Source organism: Thalassophryne amazonica, chromosome 20 (genome assembly GCF_902500255.1).
Source record: "Thalassophryne amazonica chromosome 20, fThaAma1.1, whole genome shotgun sequence".
NCBI lineage: Eukaryota > Metazoa > Chordata > Actinopteri > Batrachoidiformes > Batrachoididae > Thalassophryne > Thalassophryne amazonica.
Window position 1 is genome coordinate 63,824,808 of NC_047122.1, and position 15,792 is coordinate 63,840,599.

The 15,792-nt window shown below is 40.6% G+C and overlaps 1 protein-coding gene across 3 annotated transcripts in view; it reads right to left on the minus strand.

The window, feature by feature from the left end:
• Positions 1–13,460: 13,460 nt before the first annotated feature.
• LOC117501674 (cytosolic 5'-nucleotidase 1A-like) overlaps positions 13,461–15,792 on the minus strand; it is a 57,167-nt gene continuing 54,835 nt past the window's right edge. For all 3 annotated transcript variants that reach the window (XM_034160620.1, XM_034160621.1, XM_034160619.1), the window contains 3 exons: positions 15,404–15,526; positions 13,937–14,121; positions 13,461–13,848 (listed from right to left, as the gene is read on the minus strand). In XM_034160620.1, the coding sequence (XP_034016511.1) occupies positions 13,495–13,848; positions 13,937–14,121; positions 15,404–15,526 (662 nt within the window). In that variant the 3' untranslated portion in view covers positions 13,461–13,494. The remainder of the gene's footprint in view (positions 13,849–13,936; positions 14,122–15,403; positions 15,527–15,792) is intronic.

Sequence of the window (15,792 nt, forward strand, 5' to 3'; positions counted from 1 at the left end):
CCACGATACGTGTGGATGGAGACGGAGAGTTTATTAAACCTTACAAGAAAAGTCGTGACTGTTGGGGTTTCACTCACACTACAGATCACAATGTCGTCTGCAAACATCATAGTCCATGGACACTTTTGTCTGATCTCGTCCATCACCACTGCAAACAAGAAAGGACTCAAAGCTGATGCTTGGCGTAATTACACCTCTACCTTGAATAAGTCTGTCATTCTTACTGCGCATCTCACCGCTGGCACACTATCCTTGTACATGTCCTGTACTATCAATCAATCAATCAATCAATTTTTTTTTTATATAGCGCCAAATCACAACAAACAGTTGCCCCAAGGCACTTTATATTGTAAGGCAAGGCCATACAATAATTATGTAAAACCCCAACGGTCAAAACGACCCCCTGTGAGCAAGCACTTGGCTACAGTGGGAAGGAAAAACTCCCTTTTAACAGGAAGAAACCTCCAGCAGAACCAGGCTCAGGGAGGGGCAGTCTTCTGCTGGGACTGGTTGGGGCTGAGGGAGAGAACCAGGAAAAAGACATGCTGTGGAGGGGAGCAGAGATCGATCACTAATGATTAAATGCAGAGTGGTGCATACAGAGCAAAAAGAGAAAGAAACAGTGCATCATGGGAACCCCCCAGCAGTCTAAGTCTATAGCAGCATAACTAAGGGATGGTTCAGGGTCACCTGATCCAGCCCTAACTATAAGCTTTAGCAAAAAGGAAAGTTTACGCCTAATCTTAAAAGTAGAGAGGGTGTCTGTCTCCCTGATCTGAATTGGGAGCTGGTTCCACAGGAGAGGAGCCTGAAAGCTGAAGACTCTGCCTCCCATTCTACTCTTACAAACCCTAGGAACTACAAGTAAGCCTGCAGTCTGAGAGTGAAGCACTCTATTGGGGTGATATGGTACTACGAGGTCCCTAAGATAAGATGGGACCTGATTATTCAAAACCTTATAAGTAAGAAGAAGAATTTTAAATTCTATTCTAGAATTAACTGGAAGCCAATGAAGAGAGGCCAATATGGGTGAGATATGCTCTCTCCTTCTAGTCCCTGTCAGTACTCTAGCTGCAGCATTTTGAATTAACTGAAGGCTTTTCAGGGAACTTTTAGGACAACCTGATAATAATGAATTACAATAGTCCAGCCTAGAGGAAATAAATGCATGAATTAGTTTTTCAGCATCACTCTGAGACAAGACCTTTCTAATTTTAGAGATATTGCGTAAATGCAAAAAAGCAGTCCTACATATTTGTTTAATATGCGCTTTGAATGACATATCCTGATCAAAAATGACTCCAAGATTTCTCACAGTATTACTAGAGGTCAGGGTAATGCCATCCAGAGTAAGGATCTGGTTAGATACCATGTTTCTAAGATTTGTGGGGCCAAGTACAATAACTTCAGTTTTATCTGAGTTTAAAAGCAGGAAATTAGAGGTCATCCATGTCTTTATGTCTGTAAGACAATCCTGCAGTTTAGCTAATTGGTGTGTGTCCTCTGGCTTCATGGATAGATAAAGCTGGGTATCATCTGCGTAACAATGACAATTTAAGCAATACCGTCTAATAATACTGCCTAAGGGAAGTATGTATAAAGTGAATAAAATTGGTCCTAGCACAGAACCTTGTGGAACTCCATAATTAACCTTAGTCTGTGAAGAAGATTCCCCATTTACATGAACAAATTGTAATCTATTAGACAAATATGATTCAAACCACCGCAGCGCAGTGCCTTTAATACCTATGGCATGCTCTAATCTCTGTAATAAAATTTTATGGTCAACAGTATCAAAAGCAGCACTGAGGTCTAACAGAACAAGCACAGGGATGAGTCCACTGTCTGAGGCCATAAGAAGATCATTTGTAACCTTCACTAATGCTGTTTCTGTACTATGATGAATTCTAAAACCTGACTGAAACTCTTCAAATAGACCATTCCTCTGCAGATGATCAGTTAGCTGTTTTACAACTACCCTTTCAAGAATTTTTGAGAGAAAAGGAAGGTTGGAGATTGGCCTACAATTAGTTAAGATAGCTGGGTCAAGTGATGGCTTTTTAAGTAATGGTTTAATTACTGCCACCTTAAAAGCCTGTGGTACATAGCCAACTAACAAAGATAGATTGATCATAATTAAGATCGAAGCATTAAATAATGGTAGGGCTTCCTTGAGCAGCCTGGTAGGAATGGGGTCTAATAGACATGTTGATGGTTTGGATGAAGTAACTAATGAAAATAACTCAGACAGAACAATCGGAGAGAAAGAGTCTAACCAAATACCGGCATCACTGAAAGCAGCCAAAGATAACGATACGTCTTTGGGATGGTTATGAGTAATTTTTTCTCTAATAGTTAAAATTTTGTTAGCAAAGAAAGTCATGAAGTCATTACTAGTTAAAGTTAATGGAATACTCAGCTCAATAGAGCTCTGACTCTTTGTCAGCCTGGCTACAGTGCTGAAAAAAACCTGGGGTTGTTCTTATTTTCTTCAATTAGTGATGAGTAGAAAGATGTCCTAGCTTTACGGAGGGCTTTTTTATAGAGCAACAGACTCTTTTTCCAGGCTAAATGAAGATCTTCTAAATTAGTGAGACGCCATTTCCTCTCCAACTTACGGGTTATCTGCTTTAAGCTGCGAGTTTGTGAGTTATACCACGGAGTCAGGCACTTCTGATTTAAAGCTCTCTTTTTCAGAGGAGCTACAGCATCCAAAGTTGTCTTCAATGAGGATGTAATACTATAGACGAGATACTCTATCTCACTTACAGAGTTTAGGTAGCTACTCTGCACTGTGTTGGTATATGGCATTAGAGAACATAAAGAAGGAATCATATCCTTAAACCTAGTTACAGCGCTTTCTGAAAGACTTCTAGTGTAATGAAACTTATTCCCCACTGCTGGGTAGTCCATCAGAGTAAATGTAAATGTTATTAAGAAATGATCAGACAGAAGGGAGTTTTCAGGGAATACTGTTAAGTCTTCTATTTCCATACCATAAGTCAGAACAAGATCTAAGATATGATTAAAGTGGTGGGTGGACTCATTACATTTTGAGCAAAGCCAATAGAGTCTAATAATAGATTAAATGCAGTGTTGAGGCTGTCATTCTCAGCATCTGTGTGGATGTTAAAATCGCCCACTATAATTATCTTATCTGAGCTAAGCACTAAGTCAGACAAAAGGTCTGAAAATTCACAGAGAAACTCACAGTAATGACCAGGTGGACGATAGATAATAACAAATAAAACTGGTTTTTGGGACTTCCAATTTGGATGGACAAGACTAAGAGTCAAGCTTTCAAATGAATTAAAGCTCTGTCTGGGTTTTTGATTAATTAATAAGCTGGAATGGAAGATTGCTGCTAATCCTCCGCCTCGGCCCGTGCTACGAGCATTCTGACATTTAGTGTGACTCGGGGGTGTTGACTCATTTAAACTAACATATTCATCCTGTTGGGAAAGTGTAAGTACACGGACCCACAACAGGGGGCGCAAATGAACGGACAATAGAATAGGTCAAATAACAACACTTTACTGTTGCGAACGTGCACAACAAACACAACAGATTCCACAATAGATCAAAGGTCAAATTACAAGGTGTCGTGTGGGCAGGCTCGAAGATAGGAGACGCCTGTCCAAAGCAGAACCGGAACCACACGATTTCCTCCGCCACCAGACCCCGGGAATACTGGAGCCGCCAAGTCCCGAACTCCCAGGTGGCTACTGCCTCCGCGTGTCGGACCTGGTACTGCTGGCGAGGAACAAAAACACAATTAAACGTGGGTGCGTCTGCACCCAGCAATCTGCACGGCAGGGAAGCTACCTCCACCTCTCGTTGGAGAAAAAGTCTGTTATCACTCACAAAATCACAACAAAAAGGCTTTCTATCAAGCAGTCAGGCTGAGGATATTACCTTTCAGGTAGAACGATATCTCGGCAAAGAGGTGGAGATGACGTCTTGCTGATATACCGATGCAGATCAGATGAGTGGTGACAGCTGTCACAGGTGATGAGTGTCAGCTGTCACCCCGGCTGCTCCTGTGAGGCGGCAGCGCCCTCTGGTGCCTGGAGCCCGCACTCCAGGCAGGGTGCCCTCTGGTGGTGGTGGGCCAGCAGTACCTCCTCTTCAGCAGCCCACACAACACATCCTGCTGTAACCAGGTTTCTGTAAGGCAGAATAAATCAATATGTTGATCAATTATTATATCATTTACCAACAGGGACTTAGAAGAGAGAGACCTAATGTTTAATAGACCACATTTAACTGTTTTAGTCTGTGGTGCAGTTGAAGGTGCTATAAGGTGCTACCCTCAAATACTTCTCCGCCTCTCCAGACTTCCTCATACAATATCACAACTCTTCTCTTGGCGCCAATCTTCTACGACTCTTTCCCATAACTTTATGCTGTGGCTGATCAGCTTGATGCCTCTGTAGTTACTGCAGCTCTGCACATCACCCTTATTCTTAAAAATAGGAACCAGCACACTTCCTCTTTACTCCTGAGGCATCCGCTCACTTTCCAAGATGTCATTAAACAATCTGGTTAAAAACTCCACTGTCATCTCTCCTAGACATTTCTCTGCCTCCACTGGAATGTCATCTGGACCAACTGCCTTTCCACTGTTCATCCTCTTCATAGCTGCCCTCACTTCATCCTTACTTATCCCTTGTACTTTCTGATTTACTCTCTCCACATCATCCAGCCTTTTCTCTCTCTCATTTTCTTCATTCATCAGCTCCTCAAAATATTCCCTCCACCTTCTCAACACACTCCTCTCCTTAACATCTGTATCTTTTACCACCCTAACCTGCTGCACATCATTTCCAGCTCTGTTCCTTTGTCTGGCCAATCGGTACAAGTCATTTTCTCCTTCCTTACTGTCCAACCTGGTCTCACGGCAAGTCGTGATTCAGCAACACGAAAAATACATAAATCTATTGGTTTGTGATATTATGATGAAATGCTCCTCATTTTAGTCACGGCAGCACAAATCCATTGTAATTCATTCCATGATGGCTGCACGAAATTAAAAGTGACGCTGGGGGGTCGGGGTGGTTATGGTTAGGTTTGGGGGAAGGAATAGGGTTAGGTTATGGTTAAGGTTAGGGTTGGGGGTAGGAGTAGGGTTAGCAATAATGAGTTTAAAAAAAAAACAGTCACGAAAATTTGACTCATTTCATCACGGGAGCACAAAAAAAAAAAAAAAAAAAAAAAAAAAACGTGAAACTGGGCTGCACAAACATTACTAAAACCTTAAATCTAAAAATCTTCTGGAGTACATTTTGTTGCTGCACATTACAAAGATGAGTTAGTGAAGCATATTAGCTCTGCTCCCTTTGACAAACTGGATGAATAAAACTGAGTTTACCCACTAACTAACTTCAAACTTTGGTGACCAGTTTTTCAAAGTGTTTGCGAGCACGTTATCAAAGCTGTCTTGGTACAGACGGTGTTGTTATGTCCTGCCAGAGTGACTCAGCTGTTTTCCCTCCATGGGTGTCGCTGTGCTTTGTAAGCTAGCAGAAGGAAAGAAGGAATATGTTTGCCCGTATGACAAGTGCTGATCACCATTTGTCTCTTTCTATTCTTCTTTCTTAGAACCTCCCACTCGGATCTCCTCTGTACAGGTCACATCTGGCACAAAGTTATTACATAATGTTCCACATCAGTGTAACATATCCCCATATAACTTTCCTCTTTGTTGGTGGTTTCTCATTGGAACAGTATTTAAAGGGGTCATATTAAACACATTGTCAACAAGTTCATATAACCCGGGTCAGAATTATTTGCACTCTTTATTTTTAAGTACAGAATTTAAGTAATAAATCAACTGTTATGCTACGGTCACATTAGCAACAGTTGAGGTTTGTCGCTTGATGGGCGTTCGCGGGGCGTGCACGCTCACATCTTCGGAAAATGTCTTGTATTGTTATCTGTGTTATATAATAACAGCTTTTTATATTCAGAAGTGTTTATTTCTTGCTAACTTTTCAGAAATATATGAGAATCTTATTCGATTTATACAGAAACACAGATGTTTCAGAGCATTTTCTGCCATCTTGGATAAATTTGTTTGAGTGAACAGTTGATGTGACGCCCCCTATTGACTTAGATTGGCAGTCACCATGTCATGTTGCTGTGTATTTGCATGAAATAAACTTTGGGTCTATTTTGGGCCCACATAGCTGCCAGCAGAGCAACTGTTGTCTCTTGCTGCCCACTCTCATTGAAAATGAACAGGAAGTTGGATTACTAATATATAGACCTGGGTTCGATTCCTGATCACACTACCTTCTCGTTGTCCTTAGATAAGGCACTTCTTCTACATTCTCCCAGTCCACAGCTTTAAATGGGTACTGATCTTGGCTTGAGAAGTAACTTGTGTTAGACTGGAGTTCTGTCAAGGGGAAGTTGTAGACTCTCATCTTCTTCAAGCTACAGAATCCGGGGATGAGACCCAGCACCTATAGGTACTTCAAAAATAAATAGACCAATAATGTATAATCAGAATATTTTATAAAATGGCCAAAGTTATTGAACAATAATAAAACCACTTTTATTTCAGTTTGAGAGGAATTTGGGTAGAGCACTGGATGGAAGTGTTTGATGAAAGAAGATCCAAGTCTTTCTCTGCCCCTGACCAAGGCAGAGTCTCTACATCTGTTGTTAGTCTCTGGACAACGGAGTGTGGCTCCCCACTGCTCTTAGTGGTTGGATTGTGCCTAACTATAATTGGGATGGTTAAATGCCGAGGACAAATTTCATTGTATGTATGTATGTACAATGACAATAAAGGCCCTTCTTGCCCTTCATCTTCTGTCTCGTACTGATGTCTTCAGTACCAGGTCTCTTCAGAGGGTCCTTGGGTACTGTTGAAATGAGTTTATGTCAAACAAACTGTTAATAGGAGACTATGAAAAGTATCACTTGCCTTGTAAAGGTAGATTAGCTATGACATTTTAGGCATGTGGTGCATTTCCACAGGAATAGGGGAGGTGATGGTCTAGTGGTTAAGGTGTTGGGCTTGAGACCAGAAGATCCTGGGTTCAAATCCCCACCTGACTGGAAAATCACTAAGGGCCCTTGGGCAAGGTCTTTAATCCCCTATTGCTCCCGGTGTGTAGTGAGCGCCTTGTATGGCAGCACCCTGACATCGGGGTGAATGTGAGGCATAACTGTAAAGCGCTTTGAGCGTCTGATGCAGATTGAAAAGCGCTATATAAATGCAGTCCATTTACCATTTCCTTGAGCATGCCTCAGTTGTTGAGACAGCAGCTGGACAAGGCCAAGCAGACACCCACATTTCACCTGTTTGTGGTAGAGAGATGTCTAATTTCAAGAGGTGGGTTGTATTCCAGGGTGGTTGCCATCAAGGACCCAAATTGGTTTTGTTGTATGGTCAGTGTGGAAGCGGCACCTGCTCCTGGCGTTCCCGTTTAGCACTTTTACTGGTGCAACCAATATCCCACCAGTTTGAGTATAATTAAACTGTAGAAATGGCACAAATCTGCTTTCAGAGACATACTGGACAATACTTTGTCTTACCCTTTGCCCTGGTAGCTCAAGCATTGTGTAAGCCAAGTCCAACTTCTTCCATTTAAAAAAAAAAAAAATGAAGCAAAGCTATCTTGTAATTAGCTTTGTGTTAAGCGAACACTAAAACATTATCAAGTGTAATAGTATGATAAATGGAATGTTAACAGGAATGGAGGGAAAGTGGGTTTTTATGTTTTTGATTTGAATTCCAGGTCTTGCAGTGGTTTCTTTCTTTAAAATGAATCTTAAAATCACCAGTGAAATCTCAGCCATGATTTGGAGAGGGTTTGCCAAATGACCCTTTTAAATAAGGACGCTAGTCCCTTGATACCTGAATTGTTGATGCTCACCAATTAAAATTAGTTGTAGCATCACATTAATATGAGTTTCTCTAAATTAGAGCATCAAATAAAACCAGAGACTGAGATGCGTCCACATGAAAAACCTCAACCTGACCTGCACTTATTGTTTGTCACTTCAATCTGCATCTGCCTCATTAAAATGAAGGATGGAGCCAAATTAGGAACAGTCTCGTCCCCATCCAGGCACATCTCAGTCTCCCAGATCTTGTGCACTCTGCTGCTTTCACACTGATGGTTATTGTGTGTTGATGGATACAGCTGGCAGCCTCTGCACATCATTATGTACAGTGCCTCTCTGCTCTGCAAATATTCTGCAGAAGCTTTGCAGAGTTCGCCAGCTGGCCACATCTTATTTATCGGCCCCATTTCGCCTGTAATATCAGCTCGCTGGTTTGCAAATTCTAAAATGGAGATGAACGTCCGTCCATCAGCATCTCCTGCACCAGCAGACAGTCTCGTTCGTCCCTGTGGTGCTGTTAGGAAGTGACTGCTGCTTCATGCTGGCACTCCGTGGGGCTTTTATCACCTAAATTCTGCTGGGAAAGGCCCAGTTCAGCTTCGGATGATGTGCAATATTAACACATTCATCATATAGATATAAGAGCTGAGGCGTGAGTGTGGCTGTTGTGGGCCATAATGGGATTCTGCTTATTGTAAAGAGTGAAAAATGACAATAAGTGGGGAAAAGCAAGGAAGGAAAACTGAATGAAAGAGAAATGTGCAACATGAACATCTTCTAGGAGTTTTTTGAAAATAAATTAGAAATTCTAAGTCCTAAATGTTTACAAGCAAGTTCAATATGAATTGCTCATTTATTGTGCCAATGCTGCCACCTCATGGTGATATGCAGAGGTGCATGTTGCAGAAGATTTTGCAAGTGCTGATTTCTTGTCACTTTCCTCTCAGCTTTGAAAATTTGGAAGAAACCGGACGATATGTGAACAGCAACAAAGCAGCTCAATTTGGCAACATCACTGAGTGCTTCCTATGCCAAAAGTTATAATGGCTTAAGTTCATTTTCAATTTATTTCCATTTATATAGCACCAAATCCCAACAAAGTTACCTCAAGGCGCTTCACACAACCTTACTAACCCCCAGAGCAAGCAAACAGGCGACAGCTGAGGAAGAAACCTCAAGCAGACCAGACTCAAAGGGGTGACCCTCTGCTTGGGCCATGCTACAGACATAAATTACAGAACAATTCACAAAACGAATATACAGGAAATGCTGTTGGTGCACAGGACAGGAGAGTTTCCGGGAACAGACCCCACACCCATCTCTGGATGGAGCTGCACCTTAAACAGAGAGAAAAAACAGAATCAGGCATCAGAAAGACAAGAAATACAGCATAATTTGTCAGCATTAATGTACAAAACAGGCAGTCAAACTTTTGGCCAGAAGGGGCACTTTACATTTTTGGCATTGATTCATAAATTCTTTGTTATTCAGGAATACCATACTGTGTGGTGCTGTGCGGCTTAAACTTTTGACCATGAGTTAAAGTTGTCACTATGACTGTTGGCCAAAGATCATGTGACAGATAGAAACGTGATACATAAATGCATGTTAGTGTTTCATAGTAAACATATATGTATAAGCCAAGTTGTCAAAAATGCATTATCCCAGCACTGGGCTCAAATATTGACCTTAACCTGAGATGTTGAATTTTGGGGTTTTGCCCAAATTGGATCAAAAGATCTTTTCATGCAACCACCAACCAAAAGTTAATATCAACACCAAAGTTTGCAGTGTAAATGGACTGCACTTATACAGCGCTTTCATGGTCAAAGTGTTTTACAGTGATGCCTCACATTTACACACACACACACTGACGACAGGGAAGGTGCTCAACTGCAAACCCGCACCAACTTTAAACTTAAGGACTTTGCCGCAAAGAATTCCACCATCAAAACCAATAATAATAATTGCTGAGATTAATTTATCAACTCTTTGGCCATCAATCCATATAATGACAGAACAGGCACTAAATCAGGGTTTAGCACTAACTTTATAATAAATACCTCGTGTGATTAGAAGTTTTGGGCTCTGACAGATACTGCTGAGGGGGAGTCAACCTGCTATTTTGGGTCATGCTGGTGTCTTTTAACATGTAAAAAAAAAAAAAAAAAAAAATCAAGGCAGACATGCGTGTCAGGATTCTTGAGAAACATTTCTGTTCAATGTGACGTCATTGTGGACAGTAGGGGGCACTGTTGCTTACGATGTCACTCTCCCCTACATGGGTCATGTTGAGAGACTGGCTGGTGCAGCTGACCACTCAGCAATAACTTTAATTTTTAAATTAAGACTAACAGGCAAAGTCACCCGTACAAAATGACAACACTGTGTGTAATGTACATATCATGATACTTACATAATGATGACACATTCCCATTCCTTATTCCTCTTAAATTCTTCAAAATCACTGACATTTACAGAAAATGTACTATGACCCAATTGTTATACAATATAATATTTATATCTATACATATGTATAGCTTCCTTTGCATTGTGCCCATGGCCTGACAGTGACTCCCTTCAAGGAGTCTGTATGTATGTGTGAAGCCATTCTTCTGCTGACATCAAGCAATCACATACTGCAAGTTCTGATAAGTTACTCCAGCTCAAACACTTTGAGGTCATCAAATGCCTCAAACCCTTTAAGGTACTCAAAAAGTCCAGCAACAATATTTAAATTAAAAAAACTTGATAGATTACTGCTGAAACAACATTTCCATGTATATTGCACTCATTCATAGTCCATCAAGGTAAAACTGACCAGACTGGGTGATGGTTCTTGCAGACAGTCACTGATCTTTCATGGCGTTTGGTCTTGCACACGATGGGGGTTTAGTGTTTCCACCAAGGACACTTTGACATACAAGAGTACTTGGGGATCGATTCCGAGCAGCCTATAGCTTCAGGACCGCATGGCTTATCACCTGCACCATGACCTCAACTCAGTACTTTCTTCATGCAAATGCAATCAGTGTATTCAAGTGTCTTTTTCACGTTTGATTCTATCATGTTTGTTGCTCCGTTTGGAGTGCAGGTTGTTCATAAAACATATAGTTACTGGATCAATACCTCAATGTTTCTGTGCATTATAGTGTAAAAAGATTCCAAGGGCATTATCATATTATGCACATTTAAGTTAACCATTTAATCATTAAGCTGGTTGCCCCAGAGCAAGATCAGATGCCTCAAAATGTTTGAATTGGACTGGGTTGGTATCCAGGTCTTCTCCGGTTCAACTTCTCACCTAGAACTTGACCAAACTGAAAACCTCATCACCATTTGTTGAGGCAGTTTAACCAACAATATGATGGGAAAAAAATTGCCACAGTTTGGAAATGATGTATCCACACATTACGGTTGTCACGAGACCAACAGTGTAGTGGTCGATACAATATCATGTATATATGTATAATTTAATTAAAAATAGAATATCTGTTCTTTTAAGCACACAATTAAACTGTTGACCAGGTCATACAATAGATAAACACTGAAGTTATTCCATGTATATAGTTAATATTGTATCACCTGATGAGAAGCCAAGAGAATTGACTTTTAATTATATAGTATTGTGCTACAAACTATTTGACCAGTAGATGTCATGATGACAATGAGCTGCTGTGGCGGCACCTAACGGAGCAGCCAGAAGAAGAAGAAGAAGAAGACATTGGCGTGTCATTTCCAGTGGTGGGCCCAGTTCCACTAATTAGCAAAGCTAACGTTTTTGTTAGCAGCTTAGCTTTTCAGATAACTGAAAACCTCTGCTTTCTTCAGGATGCCATCATGTTTAACCAGTTTGTAGAACCAACCATTTTTTAAAGTAATTTATCCCTTTCGGCAATTCAACTTTTAAATTCTCCGTACGTCTGGCGTGTTTTATTTAGTTATTTATTCTGGCTACCCATTTTAACGCCTTCTTAAGTCTGTTTTTATTTGTTTTATCCTTCTTATATGTTGTTGTGTTATTGTGTTTTTTACAGGCTGCTTAAATTTAATTGCCCCTTGTGGGATTAATAAAGTTGTTTGATTGCTTGATTGATTGAAAACCATCAACAGACCAATTAGCTTCTGCTAACTTTCAGTCCGCTTGGGTTTTTTTGTTGTTTGTTTGTTTGTTTGTTTTGTTTTTTGTTTGTTTGTTTTTGTTGGTAAAGTGAGTAAATTTAATCATAAAAAATCATTTGTAAAAACTACAGGTCAAAACACACAATTGCTGGTAAAAAGACAAGAAGTTACACTGTGGACAAAAATGGTATGTTAGCAGCTCAAAAGTCAGTATTTTTTTGTGCATTTGTTTTGTGTTTATGAACACAATATGGGTGAGACGTAACTCCGTTAACGGTTCATAAATATGTAATATCGAGCTAAACAGTAACTTCTAATACTGCAATTGACTGCTTTTGATAAAGATGACAGTGTTTGGGGATTTATTTTTTATTTATTTATTTTTAGTGCATTTGTTTTGTGTTTGAGATCGCCTTTGAATTTACCCAGCAGCCCCTGCGGTGTTTAAACTTGAAACTGGCTTATCAGTAACCAACAATATAATCCGACCAAGTCAATACTAAAAGTTAGCAGTTAGCAGTAACGTCTGCTAATTTTTTTAGCAGTTTGGCGGTTTAGCGTTATAAAAGTTAACTTTTCAGTTAGCGGGTTAATGTTATCGGAGCTAACTTTTCAGGTAGCTGTGCCCACCATTGGACACTTCAAATAATGAAGCTTTTAGTGAAGCCTGGGACTCATCGCTACGACACCAAATGACACTTGATAATAATAATGAAATGATGTCAGGTATGACAAGATGAAACTATATCTCATTTTTGTCCAGCTTTCATTTTTATTACCAACAATAAAGTGTCACAGTCGCAATGAACTGTCCCTGACTCCACTCTATGTTCTAGTGAGGCGCTACGAAGCTTTGGTTCATGACACTGTACAGGTGCCGGCTGCCAAGTTTTGATCAAGTGCAAACATTATACTTTGATTACATTACATTAGCCTACACGGTTAATAGAGTAAGTTAGCTCCTTCAGCTTCTCCCTGTTTTCACGTCATTTGGTTTGATCCAAGATGTAGTTGCATGTTGATTTCTTTTACGCCGGATGCCCTTCCTGGTGCAACACCACATTACTCTCCACTGGAGAACGGTCAGAGGGGTGGTCTTACCCTTCTGCTCGGGGAAACAAGAACACAAACTGCTTATCCACCAAGGCTTAGAGGGTGACACCTCATTAACACCTGATCTTCAGACAGATCTGGATCAATCTTCTCCATGTTTTGGTAAATGTGAGGTGCCCTTTGGTTTGAAATGCATGATTGCACATTTACAAATGGCTTTTATGAAACAATTATTACTCTATATCTGCTTCAGATGAAAAGTACTTTGTCTCTTACAAGTCGGATTGAAGGTGTTGCTGCTGAAGCAGGAGTTGTTTTTCTGTTTTTCACAGTTTTGGTATTGACTTGATACCAAAGTACTTGTTCTCGTGACATCTCAACCCCACATACATGACAGTGAATTTTAAGGCATTTTTCCATATACGCCCTCAACTACTGGTCTACTTCCATCCAGAGGTCTTATTTTCTCACAGTGGTTTTCTTTGTGGTATGATTTTGTGCGATGCCATATGGCACATGGGCAGCAATCGTGCCCATCTCTGCTGCTCCCTCCACATGAAACATCTGATCATCAAAGTAGATGTGTGGCCTGATCTTCTCCAACATTGGGCCCTTTGGTGCCCCTGCAAGGAATAAGGCCTCATCAATTTCCAATCCCCATGCCCGGAGAGTCTTCAGCGCCCGGATCCCAGAGCTGGCAGCACTACGAGCTGTTACTAAATACGTCCTGATGGGGCAGTCCAGACGCTGGCCTTTAGCGTAAAACTTCTTCTGGAGGTGTCCCAGTACTTCCAGAAACCCCTTCAGGGGACCCTGAAGAGATCAGGAGAAATGCCAGGTGATGTATTTGCTGTTGTTAAAAAGAATATGAACACATAACCTTCAAGTGATTTATACAAACGTGGTCGAGCAGCGTGTCCTCGTTTTCTTTCTCGTGTTCAAAGAACTTGTCCAACCCGTGGGCCTTGTAGATCCGCTCTGACTCATCGGAGAAGAGGACGGCGTCGCCGTCAAACGCTACCCTCAGCTGCGACTGTGACACTTCTGTCAGTTTTCCCGGCATGAACATGGTGGCTGCTGCGATCCCTGAACACAAAAGCAGAGTTTTTAAAATAGAAAAATTTCACAACGTTCAACAAAGACGATGCAACAACTGAAGTATTTCAATTAAAGGCATTTGGTGGTCGTGCAATCTCCAAAACAAAAAACTCATATGAGTTTTGTCAGTTAAATGTAATCTTTAATTTGTTTCTGACTGCATTGCTCTTAGTCTGTTTATTGATTTTGCAATTAACAAAGAGAACAAATCAGAATAGTTAATAAACAAACTGTAATAATTCACTCAGAAGGCCACATTCTCAGCTTGCTGGCTTTCTTCAGACTTTTACTGTTATTATAAATGATTCATTGATGAGCTCACTCAGGAAAAAATGATTTTATGAATTTTATGTTCAAAGCTATTGATCTAGTGTCACCTAGTGATGAGGTTTCCTCCCACATTTAAAGACATGAAGGTTAGGTGAACTGGAAACTATAATTGTCCAGGTCTCCCTTGCAAAAGAGATCTCGACCTCAATGGGACTAACTTGGTTAAATAAAGGTTAAATTACAATTATGCTGTTGCTGGGCACGATTTTGCTTCCTTTCACATTTGTGCTCCTTTGGCGATGGAGATTCACGATCCCTTACCTTTTCTTGTGATAAACAACATTTATAACGTTCCATTTCATATACATGAGGGTTCTAGAATTTCTTCGCCTGAACTAGCAAATAGTAGACTGTTATAAAGAGGAGTAAACACTGGTTTCTCTTCTTTATTCTTAAGTCTTCTAGCCATGCTGCAAAAGGCTATTCACAACACCCCATAATGTTGTCATTATTGGGTGAATAGAATTTTGAGGGGAAAAAATTAATTTAGTCCATTTTGGAATAAGGTTGCAGCATAACAAAATGTGGAAAAAATGAAGCGCTGTGAATACTTTCTGGATGCATGGTGTGTATGAATATACGAGGGCTGTCAATAAAGTATAGGTCCTTTTTATTTTTTTTCAAAAACTATATGGATTTCATTCATATGTTTTTACGTCAGACATGCTTGAACCCTCTTGCGCATGCGTGAGTTTTTCCACAATGGTGATATTGTGTATGTGGAAAAAGTTTTAGATCTTTGAGTTCATCTCATACAAAATGGGAGCAAAACCAAAAGTGTTGCGTTTATATTTTTGTTGAGTGTATATGTGTGTGTGTGTGTGTTTGTACACATGCAGTCAACCAACTAGTTAACTTGTGTCGTTTATTACGTTTTATTACAAATATAGTTCCTTAACTGTCAGGTTTTACATTTAAATCTGGTCTTGAGTGTGTTCACCTTCAGCCAGCGCCTCTCTGACCTTGTCAGCATCAGCGGACAGGTAGAGGTTGGTGTGCCACGCCTTCAGATAGCCAATGGGACTGCTTCCTCCCGTCATACAAAACCTCTCAATGAACAGGTCTGGGGACAAAAGAGGAACAACAACATGGTTTTTTGGGGGGTCTGGTCTTGTGCCTGAGGTGGAACTGATGCTACAATTTGACTAAGAATGTGCTTTGAATTTCTTCATTAGAATTTGGCGACTCACGGGAGGTGACATCACAGCACATACGAGTGAGGAGATAGACTGAGAAGCCTTTAAGACATGGAGAAGATCCAGAAGGTGGATTAAGTAGGCAGAGGAGGAGGTGGCTGATATGAGATGGAGACGGATATAATACTGGAGG